The 20581-nt window shown below is 39.4% G+C and overlaps 1 protein-coding gene across 1 annotated transcript in view; it reads right to left on the bottom strand.

Annotated features, from left to right (window-relative positions):
* Nucleotides 1-20581, bottom strand: part of LOC136874677 (aldehyde dehydrogenase, dimeric NADP-preferring) — a 145652-nt gene that overhangs the window by 85888 nt on the left and 39183 nt on the right. Inside the window, exons 6-7 of the mRNA XM_067148315.2 lie at nucleotides 17032-17262; nucleotides 4249-4449 (exon numbers count right to left, since the gene is read on the bottom strand). Of these exons, the coding sequence (XP_067004416.2) occupies nucleotides 4249-4449; nucleotides 17032-17262 (432 nt within the window). The remainder of the gene's footprint in view (nucleotides 1-4248; nucleotides 4450-17031; nucleotides 17263-20581) is intronic.

Here is a 20581-nt window from a genome sequence, read left to right as displayed (position 1 = left end):
TGCATTGGCTCTCTTAGGCAATATTACGAAAGTCGATTTGAGCCAGTCTCAAGGAATGGTTCCACTGCGGTGAATACTGTTGAATAGGTCAACTAATAATGAAAGTAATTTTTCTTTCTAAAGGAGTTTCAGTATCTCAGCATACATCTCATCAGGGCCTGGAGCCTTCCCATTCTTTGCCGTTCTTATGGCATATTCTACTTCTGCACGTGTGATATCCACACCATCATCTGCCCAAGCACCATGATCCACATTTCTACGATCCAAGAAGAGATTTTTTACATATTCCATCCATTCCTTCAGTTTCTCTTCTGTGCTCGCTAAGATGTCACCATTCTTATTAAGGAGGACTCCACTACCCTTCCTGTTATATGCACCAGTTACTTGTTTCACTTTCTTGTACATGTTGAAAAAATCATGTTTGGAATTCATTAATTCTATTTCATTGCATTCCTCAGAGAGCTGTTGTTCTTTTGCATTCCTTATTCTTTGTCGTATTAAATTATGCGAACTTTTGTACTTTACAGGATCTTTGTTTTTAAAAGACCTTCTCTGGTCCATCAGCTTCAGGATTTCTTCTGTCATCCACGGCTTGTTTTTCCTTCTTCCAGCATTCATTAATTTTACTTGACTTACGTCGTTAATTGCACATTTGATGTGATTCCAAGTGCCTTCAACATCATTTATATTAACGGTGTTTTGAACTTCCGCAAGTTTTACACGTAGAGCTGACTGAACTTCATCCTTCAGTGCTTGATCTTGAAGCTTCTGAATCTCAATCCGACTAAAACTCCCCTTTAAATGACATTTCTTCAGCCTGAGATTCATGGAAGCAAACAGTAGGCTATGGTCTGAGTTGATATCAGCACCTGGGTATGTTTTCACACATTTGATGGAATTTCTGAACCGCTTGTTAATTGTGATGTAATCAATCTGGTTCCTAATACTGTTGTCAGCATTAGAGGTCCACGTATAGAGGCGACGTGGAGGTAGCTGGAAATACTTGTTTGCTATAATAAGGCTCTGCTCTTGGCACATCTGGACCAGTCGATCACCTTGAGTATTGCTTGTTCCTAATCCGTAGTCACCGACTACATCAGCCCGTCGACCATGGCCGACTTTAGCATTGAAATCGCCCATCACAATGTTTATCTCAGATGGTTTGGTATATGACAGGGCTGCTTCGATTTTCGTGTAAAAATCTTCGACATCAACGTCTGACGCATCACATGTTGGAGCATATACTTGGATGATATTCACTAAAATTGGTCGTGCATTAAGCTGTAATAAACATACCCTATCTGATACTGGTATAAAATTTTTCACAGACTTACTGATATCTCGATGTACAATGAAACCCATGCCATTAAGATGGCGAGGATCGTCATTACCAGAATAGTATACTTGATAACCACTGACCACAATCTTTCCTGAATGAGGCCAACGCATTTTGCTAATGCCAAGAACGTCGATCTTGAGTCTCTCCATCTCTCTGATGGCGTTATGAGTCTTTCCACTTTGAAACAAGCTGCAAACATCCCACGTTGCTATCCTTCTCATGACTGGCCTGGAGATTCTTAGCACCCCCTGCCCACTGAAGGGCTGCCGGGGACTGGGGGCCTTGGTTTCATGTTTTCCAGTCATGCTAAAGATTTTCCTGGGGATTAAATACGAGGTGGTTTCCCGTTGCCTTCCTCGCGCAGTTTTGAGACCGTTTACACCTCTATGGTTACGCTCCCAAATGTGTGTCACATCACCGTATCAGCCGATACCTTGGCTGACGCCAACGTGCACTAATGGCGAAGCTGCTGCCCTCCGTCATTATGGATTCCAGTGGCATTTCCTCCACTGTGGGCCATATCCCTCCCTAAAGGTTCAACCGCCCGAAGCGGTTGGCCTTTCAGGTTGGTCGGGTTATTTCCCGCCGCCCAACATTCGGCGTTGAGACACTAGCTGTACGGTCTACTCCATATATCATTACAGATTCTGTGGTCTAGGTAACACCGGATATGTAGTGTGAAGTTTCTATATGAATCGTGGTTTCTATGGCAATTATGATGAATCGGACAAGATGGCTGACACTTAGGGCAAGAGACTATAGATAGATATAATAAATTGCCGTTCTATCTAGTGTTATCTATGGAATGATTGTGGGAAATCCAATATGGCTGTTACTTAGGGCATAAAACTTTCACAAATACAACCCTAATAACAGCAAATAGAGATCGTAAAACTACTAAATAACACCAACACTAGGTCAGCACATCAAAATAAGCCATAAACATCCAACAGAAATCACAACAGAAGCATACTTCTTGCATTTAGTTCGATATATTATGCAGCACAACTTCACTACAACCTTTGCCACAGAAGATACAAATGTCTTTAATTATCCACATTCTTCACATTCACCCTAGGTATTGCAAGTAAGTTTGTGGGTGGGGGAATAAAAAGACAAAGTACTGATGATGAAAAACTAGACAGGTTTTCAATTTCAGAGAGGAAAGTTCTTTGGAAAAAAAAAAAAAAAAGAAGAAAAAAAAAATCACACCCTGTTTGTTTGCGAGTGCAATTGTTAACACTTTTACACAGTATAAACCTTAAGCGATTCATTCCATATATTTTGAAAAGCATTTAACACACTCTAACCTTTTATGAAATGAATGAAAATCCACAGCCTGTTTCCAGTCATGCGAACGGGTCAGGAATGGAATGAATGAAGCCCCCATCCAGTGGCGACTAGACAAAAGTCACATTATACTAACCATTTGCTTCTCAGATGACGGTAGCTCCATAACACAACTATGGAACAAAGCACAAAAGAACTTCCACGCTTCCTCAGGACAAGACGCACGCTGGGAAAGGTACTAAGGCAAAGCAAAAAATGTTACCAGAAGGGTTGTTTCTCAAATGTCTCAAATTTCTCAAATGTCTCAGGTTTGATGAGGTAATCACAGGGAAGGTAAGAAGTTTAAATTCCTTGGTGTATTAATCAATGACCAGAACTGAAGGCAACAGGAACACCAAGCTAGAATTAAGAATGCAAATAAGGCATTTTACTCTATGAGCCCTATATTAGGCTCCAAGTTTTAACAAGGAATGCAAAAATGATTATCTACAATACAATCATTCGACCAGTACTTCTGTATGGTTCCGAGACATGGAGTATTACTAAGAAAGAGCAGCAGCAGTTGCAAGTCTTTGAGAAGAAAGTTTATAGAAAAATATTTGGCCCATGGTTCGATCCTATCTCTCAAAGCTAGCAGAAAAGATCTAATTATGGAATCTACACCCTCTCTCAAGAACACACTATAATGGGTGTGATAGAATCCAACAGACTGCGCTGGGCTGGACATGTACTGAGGATGCAGGATAACAGAGCACCAGTAGATCTATACAAGGGATCTCTTAATGGGAAAAGACCTTCAGGAAGACCCTGAAGCACCTGGAAGAAGGGGATCAACAAGGTATGCCGGAACCTCCAAATTGATAACCGGGAAGAACAGGCTCAAGATCAAAAAGGCTGGAAGAGGATTGTGAGATCGGCATGGGAACTTCATGTCCCTCAGAAGCCTACGGAGTGAGTGAGTGAGCGAGTGAGTATTCACTTTCTTTTGCTTGGAATCCTCAAATTTAAATTGCAGTTCAATGGGTTATGAGCACTTTTAAGATTTGTATTCAGTTTGTTTTATTATAATTCATTTCATGTTTATTAGTTCCTCAACTGAGGCTGGCATCAGGAAGGGCATCTGGCCATAAAAGCATGCTTTATAATTTCATCTCACCTCATCCCAGACACCACATCAGGAAAACGGATAATGGGATAGACATATCATTGTATTAGTTATATTTTTAACATTTTAACCTTTAGAAATTTCTGTTATGGATTTATTATTTAACTCATGAAATTCTTATCTGTATATTTTTAACACAGTAATTAGGTGAATAGCCTGATGATTCTTTACTGAATGAATGAATGAATGAAATACGTTCGCATACATCCCAATTGGTCTTTTGTATCATCTCCTTGTAGTTCTAACACTGAAAGCACATTAAAAACAAAACAAATAATAATAAATTATCAGTAAAGGACAACTAGAAGGAAAACCATGAGTCTTATTTTAACCAGCAATGACTCAGCAGCAACACTGTAATAAACCAATGACAGCAAAAACACCACCAATAATACGAACATTCTCAATTTTAGTAGGTACCAAAATTGTTTGAAAAACAAAACAAAGATCTTACCGGCCAGTGATGAACTTGATAGCATCATATGCATTTTCAATATTTACTATTGGAAGAATGGGCCCAAATATTTCTTCTTGCATAACAGGGTCAGTTGGTTTAACATCTACAAGAATAGTTGGACTGACGTATCTTTCAGCAGCATCCGACTGTCCTCCAACAGCCACTTTTCCGCTATTACTGAGAAATGCAGTTAATCTCCTATAATGATCAAGATAAAAGCCTCCATTAATAAGAAATTACACCAAACACTTAAGAAAGTCAATGCTCAGTACTGTTTCAGCAGAAGTAAATTTCTGATGAGCTAAAATTTGATGAAGATCTTACGACCTCAAAAGCATCACTGTAGTATTATTATAGTAAATTCTCGACATCATGAACTCTACAGTATATAGGAAGGAAACCTTTAAATATGGATTTTGTTTTAACAGAACGCTCTGTTGGAAACTGAAAAATTAGCAGCACCTTTTTTTTTTTTTTTGAACCTATGTTAAAATTTTAACTAGTTATGATAAAAATTCTACTCCATACAATTAAATGTAGAATAAAATAAGATAAATTTTGGTGTAGTTTGTTTCTATGTGGGACAAAGGGTAAACTTTTTATTAACATGTTAACTCGGGTGTTTATACCTTTTATAATAATAATAATAATAATAATAATAATAATAATAATGTTATTTGCTTTACATCCCACTAACTACTTGTTAAGGTCTTCGGAGACGCCGAGGTGCCGGAATTTAGTCCCGCAGGAGTTCTTTAACGCGCCAGTAAATCTACCGACGCGGGGCTGTCGTATTTGAGCACCTTCAAATACCACCGGACTGAGCCAGGATCGAACCTGCCAAGTTGGGGTTAGAAGGCCAGCGCCTTAACCGTCTGAGCCACTCAGCCCGGCTCTTTATATCTTTTTCCATGACAGTACACCATCTATGACAGCTAATTGTGGAGCTGTTGAGAATCCAACCAGCCTTTGTGCTGGGGACTGCACATATGAGTAAGTATCCATGGACTACTAAAAGAAAGAGGAAGAGTTGAAACTTGAGTTTACCTCCTGCCCCCTCCCCCCCCCAAAAAAAAACCAACCTCAAGGGATCTTCTACTTCTTTGGATAAAAGGGGTAGCCATGGTCAAAAAAAAAAAAACTCTGAAACGGATGTAACTAATGTTTGTATCTTCACATATAGGCTCCCAAAATACAAGACATTCTACTAGTCACTTCCCTTATTAAATGTGCATATCCAAGCAGTACACTATTTAACAATGTTTCAAAGAATATATTGCATATTGTACCAAGGCTGGCTTCATTACTGTAGATTCTGATAAATTTAGAAGAATCCAAAATCCTACGGCGCAACAGCCCCGAAGGGCCTTGGGCTAACAAGTGACAGCTGCTCAGCCCAAAGGCCTGCAAATTATGAGGTGTTGTGTGGTCAGCACGACGAATTCTCTTGGCCGTTATTCTTGGCTTTCTTGACCGGGGCCACCATCTCACCGTCAGATAGCTCCTCAACTGTAATCACGTAAGCTGAGTGGAACGCGAACCAGTTCTCAGATCCAGGTAAAAATCCCTGACCTGGTCGGGAATCAAACCCAGGACCTCCGGGTAAGAAGCAGGCAGGCTACCCCTACACCGTGGGGGGCAATTTAGAAGAATGTTTACCAAAGTATTTAATATTAGATTCAAGAGACCTATGCCTAGCCAGGGTTACCTGCTATGGGATGGAGTAGACCATAAGCCAAAGATTCAACACTGAGTGTTGGATGGTGGTAAATGTTCTGAATCTTGAAAGGGTCCAATTGGATGGAGGAGCTCCTTTACGTTGATGGTTGTAGTTCCTCTTAAAGCAATAATCACCACCACCACCACCACCACCACCACCACCACCACCACTCTGATTTACAGCAAGCTCTCCTACTTCCAAAGCTATCCACTGGCCCAGCATTTTTTAAAAGTTTTTGTACCGAGCTCGATAGCCGCAGTCGCTTAAGTGCGGCCAGTATCCAGTATTCGGGAGATAGTAGGTTCGAACCCCACTGTCGGCAGCCCTGAAAATGGTTTTCCGTGGTTTCCCATTTTCACTCCAGGCAAATGCTGGGGCTGTACCTTAATTAAGGCCACGGCCGCTTCCTTCCCACTCCCAGCCCTTTCCTGTCCCATCGTCGCCATAAGACCTATCTGTGTCGGTGTGACGTAAAGCAACTAGCAAAAAAAAAAGTTTTTGTTATAAACTTATAATTCATGACTGCTCATCCAATAAACAATATTTCTATTACCGCGACGAAGCAATAAGTAATAGATGAAATATCTGACATCTGCTGCATCTAAAACCAGATCTGCGAGTTGGCCATGCGGTTAGGGCCGCGCAGCTGTAAGCTTGCATCCGGGAGATAGTGGTTCGAGCCCCACAGTCGGCAGCCCTGAAGATGGTTTTCCGTGGTTTCCCATTGTCACACCAGACAAATGCTAAGGCTGTACCTTAAGGCCATGGCTGCTTCCTTCCAACTCCTAGGCCTTTCCTATCCCATCGTCGCCATAAGACTTATCTGTGTCGGTGCGACGTTAAGCCAACTGTAAAGACAAACCAGAACTAGACTACCGTCACACTTTGACTGAAATAAAGTAGAAGAGTGAAAAGTATTCAACATGTCTTTCATAATGTTACCATCTGCCAGAGAGTGGAATAATATGTAGGGGAAAACATACAATTTGTGTACTCTCCACAAGAATGGAGAGAGGAACTAAAGAACGTTCAAAATTCTCCTCCCTTTCATACATATTATATGCAGCTGAAGGATTTTTTTAAAAATGTCTTTATGTAAGGAATTCCTCAATCAACTTAAGAATGTTATAGCTTCAGCAGTTAAAATGTATGTGGCTAATGAAAATCCTGATCACATAAATGTCTGTTAATTCATATATTGACAAAGTATCAATGCTTGAGAGGAAGTGTCCTTAAAATTAACATAAGAATATGAATTTTTCATCTAAACAGTGTTATGTGGCTGAAGATGTTAATAATATACGAAACATGTAGCACTTTTAACCAAAAAGTTGCCTTAAGCAATTAATGTATCAACAAGGTGGATAATAAATGAAAAAATAGTTGTGAATCCGTTAAGTGCGATACGGATCATGAAGCTAATTTTATGTAAAACAAATTTGAAGTTGATAATATTGCAAAAAAAAAATATCAGTGATCGGTGTTACCCCAAAGAATGGAATAATTGTGATCAGTAATTTATTTTGCTTCGTTATTGGTATTTAACTACTGTGTATGTAATATTGATCATAGTTTTACTTTTTTTAATATACTAGCTGTTACCCGCGACTTCGTTCGTGTAAATTTTTTAATTTGATAAATGTAATCATTCCTCCATACTGCTCTAAAGACATTATCCGAAAACCCCAAAAATATAAAACCTCACCGAAACACTGAGTTTTATTTACCCGAGAACCTCTTTGCAAACCACATTCGTGGTATTGCCTTTTGGGGCTAAGATGACCAGGCTACTGGCAGAGCTAACTCTGGAATATGCAACATAGAACAGCACCTGTGAGAAAGAGTCCTCTCTCAAGTCGAAAACAAAACAATAAGTGTTTCTTTACTTTTAAAGGAGATTCCAAATACCTATTCCCATATCTGTAACATCTTCAGTTTTTGCGATACTGTATAAGTATCCTCATAAAAAAGAATTCATCTCCTTCTTCACTTCCTTCCAAACCCCACATAAGTGATTTTATTCAAAAATAAAACATATGCATATACAGTATCATCTTTAAAGGAGATTCTAAATACCAATTGTTAAGTCTGTGACACGACAAGATTTTGAGATATACTAATTTTAAAAATTCACCTCCTTTTCACTTCTTTTAACTCCTCAAGTGAATTTTCTCAAAACTAAAAAATATGCATTTCTTTTTTTAAAAAAATGAGATTCCATGTACCCATTCTTACATCTGTAAAATCTTCAGTTTTTTAGATATAAGTATCCTTATGAAAAGGATTCAACTCCTTTTCACTTATTTTTAACTCCCTTAAGTGGATTTTCCAAAAACAAAAAATACAGCATGTGTTTCTTTATTTTTAAAGCAGATTCCAAATACCAACTTTCATGTCTTTAAACTGTTAAGTTTTTGAGATATGGGTATACTCATTTAAAAAATTCATCCCCCTTTTCACCTCCCCTTAGGAATGGAATATCCAAAATTCCTTCCTTAGTGAGCACCAAAATTTAATTTCTTTATGTACTGTAGTTTTGGCGTGGGTGGATCGGTCGGTCAAAGTTTCGTAGCCATGTGCGCTCAGCTAGGTCTTATATAACTGCTGACATATGTACTCCTCGCATGCTCCAGTTAGATAAGCTCAAATTTATGCGCGCGTGTTCTAATGATGGCTTATATGACTTCACAGATACGGAAGGAAAATTACTGAGTACACAATCTCCAATCATCTCTCAAGTAGTCTATTTATACTCTATATTGAGATATGGATCCCAGACCTAGTACAAGTAAAGGAAATCCTACGCATGCATACAGCCCACGGATAAGTGAACAGTTTGTTACGGAACTTGTAAACGATTCGGATTCTGATCTTTATGAAAGTGACTGTGAAGAAAATGAAAATCTACAAGTCCCTCAGGATGATGAATCATCACCAGAAGAACCAGTAACAAAAAAAAAAGAACTGAGATGAGAAACACGGGCCACAACGGAAACAAGATACTGCTCCTGTGAGCAGGCCCGATTTTTCTGGCACATCAGGCCTGAATGCTAATAGCCTTGGTATTTCTGCAGAATCTTCACCTCTAGATTTCTTTGATTTATTTTTTGACAGTAATGTACTGAACGTTATCCGAGTGGAAAAGTAATAGATATGCGCTATAGCAAATAAATCTAAAGAAGCAAGAAGGCCCTTTGTAACCTGTATCAGTGTATGTGCAGTGGAAACCAGTGACATTGAATGAACTAAAGTTATTTTTTGCAGTAGTAATTCATGTGTGTTTGATTTGTAAACTTTTTCTTTTGATAACACCAATACTAAAAACTGACTACGCGAAGTCCACTGGAATTTTGAGAGACCGATTTCTTGCTATTCTGACAATGCTGCATCTGAACAACAATGATAAGCAGAAACAAAGGGGCAATCCAGGCTACGATCCTCTGTTCAAAATCTGACCAATACTAGACTGCCTGAAAACAAGTTTTCCGAATTATTAATCACCTGATCCTCCTCTGCGAACCATGTGACCTTGCCGCGGTGGGGAGGCTTGCGTGTCCCAATGATGCAGATAGCCGAGCCGCAGGTGCAACCATATCGGATGGGTATCTGTTGAGAGACCAGACTAACAAATGGTTCATCGAAAGGGGGGTAGCAGCCTTTCGGTAGTTGCAAGGGCGGCAGTCTAGATGATTGACAGATACGGCCTTGTAATAATACTCAACATGGCTTAGCTGTGTTGATACTGCTACACGGCTGAAAGCAACGGGAAACTACAGCCGTAACTACCTCCCGAGGACATGCAGCTCTTTCTGTATGAATGATGTACTGATGATGGCTTCCTCCCGGGTAAAATATTCCGGAGGTAAACTAGTCCCCCATTCGGATCTCCGGGTGGGGACTACACGAGAGGGGGCGATCATCAGGAAGATGGATACTGACATTCTGCGAGTCGGAGCGTGGAATGTTAGAAGTTTGAATCGTTGTGGTAGGTTAGAGAATATGAAAAGGGAGATAGATAGGCTAAAGTTAGATGTAGTTGGTATAAGTGAAGTACGTTGGCAGGAAGAACAGGATTTTTGGTCAGGCAACTACCGAATTATCAACACGAAATCAAACAGGGGAAATGCAGGAGTTGGTTTAATAATGAATAAGAAAATAGGCCAGCGGATAAGCTACTACGACCAGCATAGTGAAAGAATTATTGTCACCAAGATAGACACCAAACCAATGCCCACCACAATAGTGCAGGTCTATATGCCTACTAGTTCAGCGGATGATGAAGAAATCGAAAGAATATATGAGGAGATAGAAGATTTAATACAATATGTCAAAGGTGACGAGAATCTAATTGTGATGGGAGACTGGAATGCAGTGGTAGGCCAAGGAAGAGAAGGTAGCACAGTAGGAGAATTTGGACTGGGACAAAGAAACAAAAGAGGAAGTCGGCTGGTTGAATTCTGCACTGATCATAATTTAGTCCTCGCCAATACTTGGTTCAAACACCACAAACGACGGCTGTATACGTGGACGAGACCTGGAGACACTGGAAGGTATCAAATAGACTTCATTATGACTAGGCAGAGATTCAGAAACCAGGTGTTGGATTGCAAAACTTTCCCAGGAGCAGACGTGGACTCTGACCACAACTTGTTGGTCATGAAATGGCATCTGAAGTTGAAGAAATTGAAGAAAGGAAAGAATGCAAAAATATGGGATCTAGACAAGTTGAAAGAAAAGAGTGTGAGGGATTGTTTCAAGGAACATGTTGCACAAGGACTAAATGAAAAGGCCGAAGGAAACACAGTAGAGGAAGAGTGGAGAGTCATGAAAAATGAAGTCAGTAGGGCTGCTGAAGAAATGTTAGGAAGGAAGAAAAGATCAACTAAGAATCAGTGGATAACTCAGGAGATACTAGACCTGATTGATGAACGACGAAAATACAAGAATGCTAGAAATGAAGAGGGCAGAAAAGAATACAGGCGATTAAAGAATGAAGTGGATAGAAAGTGCAAGGTAGCTAAGGAAGAATGGCTGAAGGAGAAGTGCAAGGATGTCGAAGGCTGTATGGTCCTGGGAAAGGTAGATGCTGCGTACAGGAAAATCAAGGAAACCTTTGGAGAAAGGAAATCTAGGTGCATGAATATTAAGAGCTCAGATGGAAAGCCACTTCTAGGGAAAGAAGACAAAGCAGAAAGATGGCACGAGCATATCCAACAGTTGTATCAAGGTAACGATGTATATAATTTGGTTCTGGAACATGAAGAGGCTGTTGATGCTGATGAAATGGGAGACCCAATTTTGAGGTCAGAGTTTGACAGAGCTGTGAGTGACCTAAATAGGAACAAGGCACCTGGAATTGATGATATTCCCTCTGAATTACTGACTGCCTTAGGAGAAACCAGCATGGTAAGGTTATTTCATTTAGTGTGCAAGATGTATGAGACAGGAGAAGTCCCATCCGATTTTCGGCAGAATGTTGTTATACCTATTCCCAAGAAAGCCGGTGCTGACAGGTGTGAAAACTACCGCACCATTAGTTTAGTATCTCATGCCTGCAAAATTTTAACACGTATTATTTACAGAAGAATGGAAAAACAAGTTGAAGCTGAGTTGGGGGAAGATCAATTTGGCTTCAGAAGAAATGTAGGAACACGTGAAGCAATCCTGACTTTACGTCTGATCTTAGAGGATCGAATCAAGAAGGACAAGCCCACGTACATGGCATTCGTAGATCTAGAAAAGGCATTCGATAATGTTGATTGGACCAGGCTATTTCTGATTCTGAAGATGATAGGGATCAGATACCGAGAACGAAGAATTATCTACAACCTGTATAAAAATCAGTCTGCAGTGATAAGAATCGAGGGCTTTGAAAAAGAAGCAGCAATCCAGAAAGGAGTGAGGCAAGGCTGCAGTTTGTCCCCTCTCCTTTTCAATGTTTACATAGAACAGGCAGTAAAGGAAATCAAATAGGAATTTGGAAAGGGAATCACAGTCCAAAGAGAGGAAATCAAAACCTTGAGATTTGCCGATGATGATGTTATTTTATCTGAGACTGCAGAAGATCTCGAGAAGTTGCTGAATGGTATGGATGAAGTCTTAGGTAAGGAGTACAAGATGAAAATAAATAAGTCCAAAACAAAAGTAATGGAGTGCAGTCGAACGAAGGCAGGTGATGTAGGAAATATTAGATTAGGAAACGAAGTCTTAAAGGAAGTAGATGAATATTGTTACTTGGGTAGTAAAATAACTAACGATGGCAGAAGTAAGGAGGACATAAAATGCAGACTAGCACAAGCAAGGAAGAGCTTTCTTAAAAAAAGAAACTTGCTCACTTCAAACATTGATATCGGAATTAGAAAGATGTTTTTGAAGACTTCCGTGTTGAGCGTGGCATTGTGTGGAAGTGAAACATGGACGATAACTAGCTCAGAAAGAAAGAGAATAGAAGCTTTTGAAATGTGGTGTTACAGAAGAATGCTGAAGGTGAGATGGATAGATCGAATCACGAATGAAGAGATACTGAATCGAATTGGTGAGAGGAGATCGATTTGGCTAAATTTGACGAGAAGAAGAGATGGAATGATAGGACACGTCTTAAGACACCCAGGACTTGTTCAGTTGGTTTTTGAAGGAAGTGTAGGTGGCAAGAACGGTACGGGTAGACCAAGGTATGAATATGACAAACAGATTAGAGCAGATGTAGGATGCAATAGTTACGTAGAAATGAAAAGGTTAGCACATGATAGGGTGGCATGGAGGGCTGCATCAAACCCGTCTATGGACTGATGACTCAAACACAATCACCTGATGAATAACTGACAATCGACGAAGTAATGTGCTCATTTTAGGGACATACATTTTTTCGTTTGTTCATGAGAGGAAAGCCACAGAAGTATGGAATCAAGATCTTTCAACTGTGTGAAGTAAGAAGTGGTTATGTGTGCGACATGGAAGTGTATTCTGGGGCCCATGTCACAGTGGAGGATCACAATTGTTCCTTCAATGTTGTGGCCAGACTGTGTGAACTAGTAAAACATTGGGGGCACAGAGTGTATATGGACAGATGGTTTTTCAAGCCCCACCATTTATGATCATCTGTCAGACTGAAGCAGTTGGCACTGTGATGCCAAATTGGAAAGGAATGCCAAAGTCAGAGTTTACAAAAAAACTGAGTAAGGGTGAAAAAGTTTCACTGCATAGAGAACACCTTCTAGCAATAAAGTGGTGAGATGTTCGAGACGTGTTTATGCTGAGCACTGCACATGATGATGACATGATTGAAGTACCTGCAGCAAGAGGAAGCCACAAAAATTCCAAACCATCAGCAGTAGTGGACTATAACAAATTCAAGATTGATGCTGATAAGTCCGACCAATTGCTGGTATATTATGCATTCACAAGATTGTCGATCTAGTGGTGGAAAAAATTATTCTTCCATCTGTTTGATCTTGCCAGAGTGAGTGATTATATACTGTACTGTAAGGCTTGTTCACAAAAACTTCCCCTATCAAAATTTTGTGAATGTTTGGCAGATGATTTAGTGAGTAGTGTTGGGGCTGAAATTACTGAAGAATAAAAAGTATCATCTGCGGGAAGGCTAATAGTGGGGGCGAAGAAGGAAGGACACATGCAGCGTACGTGCAAGGTTTGCCACGACAAGTCCAAACACAACACCGGCCGTGCTGTCAAGATAAAGACAACTGTATATTGCCGTAAATGTGGCGTAGGTCTTTGCATAGGAGAATAATTTGAGTGTTACCATACCAAATCTAAGTATTGGGAATAACAATGTGTAATTCTGTTGTTCAGTGACTTGAAACTATCGAACTTTTCTGAGTGAATTAGAAATTCATGTGCGTGAAAAAGGATAACAGAATGTACCAATATTGTAGCCTGATTTTCTTTCCAAAGCTGAAGGTGAGCACTTTTGAATTGATTTTGTGTCATAGTCCACTTTTTCAAGAATATGTACATTAAAATATTTATTTATATTGCAAAAATTGACAAAATTCTGATTTTTTTTTCTCTACGAGTTTAAATCACGCTGGCATAGGGTATGGACACTATCTTGACACGTCCGGGCTCATAGTGGTAACCATGATATTCTCAATCAGATAACATTGTACTCTGGCAAGGATACTGATGGCATTATAATGACATAAGCAGAGTTCAGTTTAATATTTGTCTGTCTGTTACAGCATCACAGGAAAATGGATGGGTGGATTTTAAGGAAACTTGGTATTTCAGTTTAGAATAAGGTTGAGTAGGATTGCAGTTATATTAAAAAGCGGTGCTTCAGATGCCCCCCCCACTCTCTCTCTCTCTCGATCATTCCGGCAATGTTTTAAAGACTTTATAAATCTGTCAGCATTTTAAAAATATTAACCTGATACTTCGCTTTCTTTTATACTGGCAGGAGAAGATCCAATCACAATCAGCAATAGTGCAAGAATGTAACAACATGTGTATTGATTAGGTGGACACTTTAAATTACATAAAGTTCTTATATCATCACTAGCCGATTACCCGTGCTTCGCTACGGAATTCTACGTTGTATACAGAATTCTAGGTTAGGTAGTGTACAGGTTGTGAGCAAGATTGTATGAAATTGCATAGCTCTTAGAGTTACGCTAGAAACGTGACGGGGAAGTCACCAAACATCTTTTCTCATATGAAGACTAAGTTAGGGAATTTTCACTGTAATTGTAGACCCGCTTGCATACCATTCAGTCGGGTTGGGGAGCTTTCATTATACTGGTAGACACTCGCTCTCCACCTGCCTTTTTACATTCTCAGAAAGACTGTCTTAGTGGTTTTCCCAACTGGAATGAACATACATTACAATGACGTCAGTAGGAATGACGCGATAAAAAGCAATGCTGATGATGACCCCTAGATGGGTCGAAACTAGTACCGTGTAATTTATAATTTTGTGAATATATTTTAGTATTGAAAAGGTGGAAACGTTTACGTTGTTATTATTATTACTTATATATTATTCATATGAAATACTCGATCAAATGGAAAACCACACATTTTCTCACTTTTAACGAACAGAACTGTGCTGCCGATCTAACAGTCCAAAGTTCCAGAGCTGGAATGACCAAGGCGCAGACTGCCGTAGGCCGTGAACACTCTTCGTCCCTTTTCGGTGGGGAGAGGGTCAAATAGTGGCGACTCCCAGGGCAAAAACTGTGCCCTTTATCTAATCTCTTTCCTAGGAGTACCGATAAGTTGGAAAGTATCAATTCAGTACACTGGCGGCAGAAAAATCTATCTGACTTCGAGGCAAATTTTTCCTCTAAGCCAGGAGAGAAACCGCCTCTTCACTGCTAATTTGGAATAAAATGAATGTAGAATTTAATAAAAATGAAGAGGAAGAATCTTTTCTTAAGAAAAGGCTCTTTACAGGGTTCAATTTCGAGTTATTTAGTGAATTGTGCTGCTATTTGGAATAGCCCTAATTGTTATTCTAGACCATGCCATACTACTACTACTACTACTACTCTACTAAGTGAGCCTCTCCTTAAGTATATCCACTGCTCATTCAAAACAGCGCGTCAGAGTAGTGATTGAAAAGCTAGAATACTATGATGTACCACTGTGTGTTACGAACCAGCTGTATCAGAAAATGTATGAACCTAAGGAATGGCATGCTAAAGAATAAAGTTTTCTAGCTCCCTGGCTATTTCCTGCCAATATTCAGTCAGGCTGTTATACTTGGTACGCAGCAGTAATCCCATATATCGGAGTTGAGAGGCAGCAAAAGGGACAAAGAACATCACAACAAACAATGGTCAATATAATGTTATTGTTGATCAATGTTATGCGCTTTCGATATTGTAGGCCTTCACATTTAGTTTTCTTCCGACTCTGAAATACCACTCTTATCATAGTCGGTGCATTAAAACTGAATAAAACATAAATGACCAGAAATTGTGTTCTCTATAACTTTTGTTATGTAGCACTTTTCGATAGGACCAATGACATTGGTATTTAAAAATTACATTTTAGCCGCCTTCCCCTAAACTACAATTTCATCCAGGGCGAATACAACTGTTTGTAGTTTAGACTGTAGTTTCTTATTCCCCGACTCTATATACCGATTTTCATTAAATTCTGTTTACCTATTTTCTCGTGGCACAGCGCTGATATGGAGTTAGCAACAAAAATACAAATTCATGAATATCTGTGTTATCATAGCCAGTGCGGTAAAAATCTATAAGACATAAATGGTCGGAAATTTAATTTTATATAACTTTGCTTATGTAGTAATTATCGATACGACCTCTAATAATATGAATATTTGAGAATTACATTTTAGGCCTCCCACTAAACTACCATTTCACTCACCGTTAATTAAATGATTTATAGCCTTATATTGTAGTGGCTCATTCTCCGAGTTTGCATACCAATTTTCAATGAGATAGGACCAATCATAATGCAAATATTTAAGAATTAAGTTTTAGGCCTTCCCCTAAACTACCATTTCACTCAGCGTGAATAAAATTATTTTCAGCCTAGATTGTAGCGGTTATTCCTCGACTTTGTATACCAGTTTTTATCAAGATATGACCACTAATAACATAAATATTTGAAAATTAAATTTTAGGCCCTCCCGAAACTACCATTTCCATGAGCGTGAATAAAATTATTTATGGCCTAGATTGTAGTGACTTATTCCCCGACTTTGCATACTGATTTTCATTAAATTCTCTTTAGCCCTTTTCTAGTGATGCATGTACAGACAGACAGACAGACAGACAGACAGACAGAAATTACGGAAATGTAAAAAGTGAATTTTCTTGTTACTGTGGACATAACCAATATAGAAATACCATTCTTTTCAAATTTTGAGCAATGTACAGACAAAACTCTTATTTTATATATATAGAAAAGCCGCTGACAGGGAGAGGAATGCCCACTTATGTGCTTCAGAATCTGGGGAACAATACAGTACAAGAGGGTGGACAAAAATATAATAATGCATATACTAAGTAATTGTCCCATCAACGCTGGGCACTACAGCTAGTATACAAGATAGATAGCATACTTACTGGAAATGACGATCACTGACGATACGACATAAATCAGGCGACGCCTTCCAGTTATCACCATACCATTCGTACAGCACTTCTTTAGCTTTTGCCACAAAAGCATTCTCTACTTCCTTGGTACATAACATGTAGTCTGGTGCAATACAAGTTTGTCCAGCATTAATGCACTTTCCCCAAAGAATTCTTTTGGCAGCAATAGTCATATTCACTGAACTATCGATATATACTGGGCTGAAAAAATGAGAAGAAAAATGTAGAATTTTTCTTTTTTTTCAACAAGAAGATATCAAATATGTATTTTATCATCTTATGATATCAAAAAGTTATCAAGGATGTACCATCTGCCTAGTCGAGCAATAAATACTGTCACAAACTTTTGGCTTGGACTGTAGAATCGCTTTTCCAAGTAGAAACCAACCCTTGCACTGAATGTTCGTCCTGACCAGAGTATGTTCAACAGTGAAAGAGAAAATCTTCTTGGCTTGGCATGGAGCGGGGGGGGGAATATGAAAAAACAGGGTACCTGTAATTCCCTTCCACAGTTTTGAGGAGTCACCCACCGAGATTTTCCAAACCCTGAAATAGCTGAAAATCAATGAAAGGTTCATCTACTGGGCAATCTAGCAATTTAATGAGAGACAGTGTGAAAGATCACATGAAGGTTGGTCAACTTCGGAATGCGAGAACAGTGGCAGCCCATATCCAGTGAAATCCCATCATCATCATCGATTTTCCACTCCAGCAAGCCAGGTGAGGATGTTTACGAGGCGCTTCCAGTTTGTCCTGTCCATCCACAGCTGATGTTCTACCTTTTGCTGCCGATTTACATCACGTTTGGCAAGGTCTTTGAAAATTTGCTTTTCCCAACTATCACAAGGCCTCCCTCTGAGCCACTTACCAACAACATTCCTTTAACAGGATGCTTTTGAGTTCCTAATTGGAGCCATCCCTCTCATATGCCCATATCATCGTAATCTGCTTAATTCTAAGGTTTCCAACAGGCTCCTGTACAATCCAAGTTGTTCCTGAATACTTTCATTCCTTACTTTGTCTCTCCTTGTCTTTTGGAGAGAAGACCGAGGGAACTTCCTTTCAGTGGCCTGTAGGCGACTTCATTCAGATCTAGTCAACGTTGCTGCTTCCAGTCTGTATGTTAAAATTAGTACAAGGTATGTTTTGTACAGCGTGAGCTTGCACGGTTGGGGAAGTGAGTCATCCCAAAGTAATTGACAAACGGAGTGGTAGAATTTTGCTGCAGCTTGTATTCTATTGCCTATTTATTGGTTTATGGTATTGTCAGAAGAAACAAAGCTTCCTAAGTATTTGAAGTTATTGATAATATCTACTTCTTCATTTTGCACTCACAGGTGGGCTGCTTCAGGATTTTGACTCATCACTAAACCGAGGGTTTTAGTTCGGCTGATGATCATTCCCATTCTTTCAAATTCTTTTTGCCAGAGATCTAGTCAGTTTGAACTTCTGCTCCTGTCTCACCACATAGCATAACATCATTGGCAAATACAAGTGCATTTGTTGTCTGATCCTTCATCTTCACTGCTTTTATAACCACATCCATTATAGTAATGAAGAGAAGCGGTGATAGACAACTTTCTTGTTGGACTCTGCTCTTGGTTTCAAAACAGTTTGACTTGCCTCCTTGAAATCACACAGCTCTTTGTCTCTTGATATAGTTATTTTACTCAAGTTATAATCTCATTTTGCACTTCTTTATGTCTCAGACATTCCCATGTGTACTTACGTGGTTCATGATAATATGCCTTCTTAATATCCAAGAATACAACTATAACCGTTCTATTTTTATCCCAGTAATTTTTAAAGAGCATTCTTGTCAAAAAAACGAGGTCTAGCATTGAAATGGCGTATGGCTTTCAGTGCCGGGAGTGCCCGAGAACAAGTTTGGCTCGCCAGATGCAGGCCTTTTTTATTTGACTCCTGCAGGCAACCTGCGCGTCGTTATGAGGATGAAATGATGATGAAGACAACACACACACACCCAGCCCCCTTGCCAGCGAAATTAACCTGATCTATTCACTCTATATCCATGTTGTTCTTCCTCAAATTTAGATTTAAAAATTTTCTGATGTTTCTCTCCAGGATGGTCTCATATTTTTAACCCATGAGATAGAAGGGTTATGCCTCTATAGTTGTTACACTTCTTTCCAACACCATTCTTAAATAGCGGAAATAGAATATATTGGGACAGGAGCTGAACATATGATCATGATCAATTTCCTGGGTACTTTCTGAATACAATGGGCTTAGAGCTTATAGGTGGAGTATCACACATTTCCTGACATTGCAGCTGAAGCAGCAGAGGAAACTGAAATCAAGGCTATATACCAACAATAGTTATCGGAGAAATCTCTTCACCAAGAAAAAATTCTTCACCATTAACGAGAGCTTTAACCATTAGAACTATAGGGCATATGCAGCAAGTTCTCGAGAAGGTTGTGAGAGAGTTTCTAAGGTCCAGAGAAGTCGCCACCAAACCTCAGTCGTGGCTTAGTTGGGTCTGAGATACAGAGTCACACCAGGCTTCATATTCTGTGTACCGGGCGGTACACCTCCACACCGCTAATTCAAACATTGCGCCAGTTGAAACTCCTCTACTGGAGAAAGCCTGAACTTTAACAACCATATTAATTCTAAGGTTTCTCAGAAGATGTCTTTACTGTAAATTTTGAAGTGTTCTGAACTATGTCGGTTTCGATTTGTTTTTGTTTTCTCTGTAGTAAGAAGTGTGAACATTCTCTTCTAGATGGCACTACTTAAGAACTACAATTGTGCACCCTAGTGCGAAGTGAAGGAACTTTTTCTTGAAGAAATTTGCTATTCATAAGTTTGTTCTTTGTTAAATTTCTTTCAGTCATTGTTTGGGTTGGCAGTATAACCCTTCTCTTTCTGCCAGTTTTGAATTTGACCAATGAGGAATTTCTGTAATTAATTTTTCACCAATAAGGTGTTTCTTCTTTGTCTGGTGTATTAGATTTTGCTGTTATCCAATAAAATTTTGTGGGCGGGTTGTAATCATTCATGAAACGTCTCGAATTTTCTACGAGGGTATATAAACTGCTGATGTTCTGGTCTCCTGGCCACTTCAGTAACATCTCTCCTAGTGTGATTATGTAGCAGGGGGCGGGAAGCGCCTCTTTCTTCGGGCAGCAGTTCATCCACAAGGTAATGGCCGTTTAATAACTTTATTTCTTGCTAGCTCAGCAGTTTAACCCTCGGGGCAGGTTCGAAACTTTTCTCATGTAACCTATCCTTAAAATGTAATAGACATTTGGTAAAATTTTGGCTTTTTAACTATAAATTGGAATAGAGAGTGCCTAACCCTCTCGAGCTCCCACTCATTTTGTTCTTAGGTGACTACGTTTTCATTCCCATTTTTCCTCCCTTCGTAATGTAAATAAGTTTTCTTATCGTGTCACCTCCGTAGTATGGGATTAGCCCTTGCATAAGCGGCCTAGTGCCAAATAGGTTTTAAAAATGTATTAGGAGTGCAAGTTACGCCTCCATTCAACTCTGA

The sequence above is a fragment of the Anabrus simplex genome, chromosome 5 (assembly GCF_040414725.1).
Source record: "Anabrus simplex isolate iqAnaSimp1 chromosome 5, ASM4041472v1, whole genome shotgun sequence".
Taxonomy (NCBI): Eukaryota; Metazoa; Arthropoda; class Insecta; order Orthoptera; family Tettigoniidae; genus Anabrus; species Anabrus simplex.
Note: the sequence above shows the minus strand (reverse complement) of the source record. Positions and strands in the feature narration are given on the sequence as shown.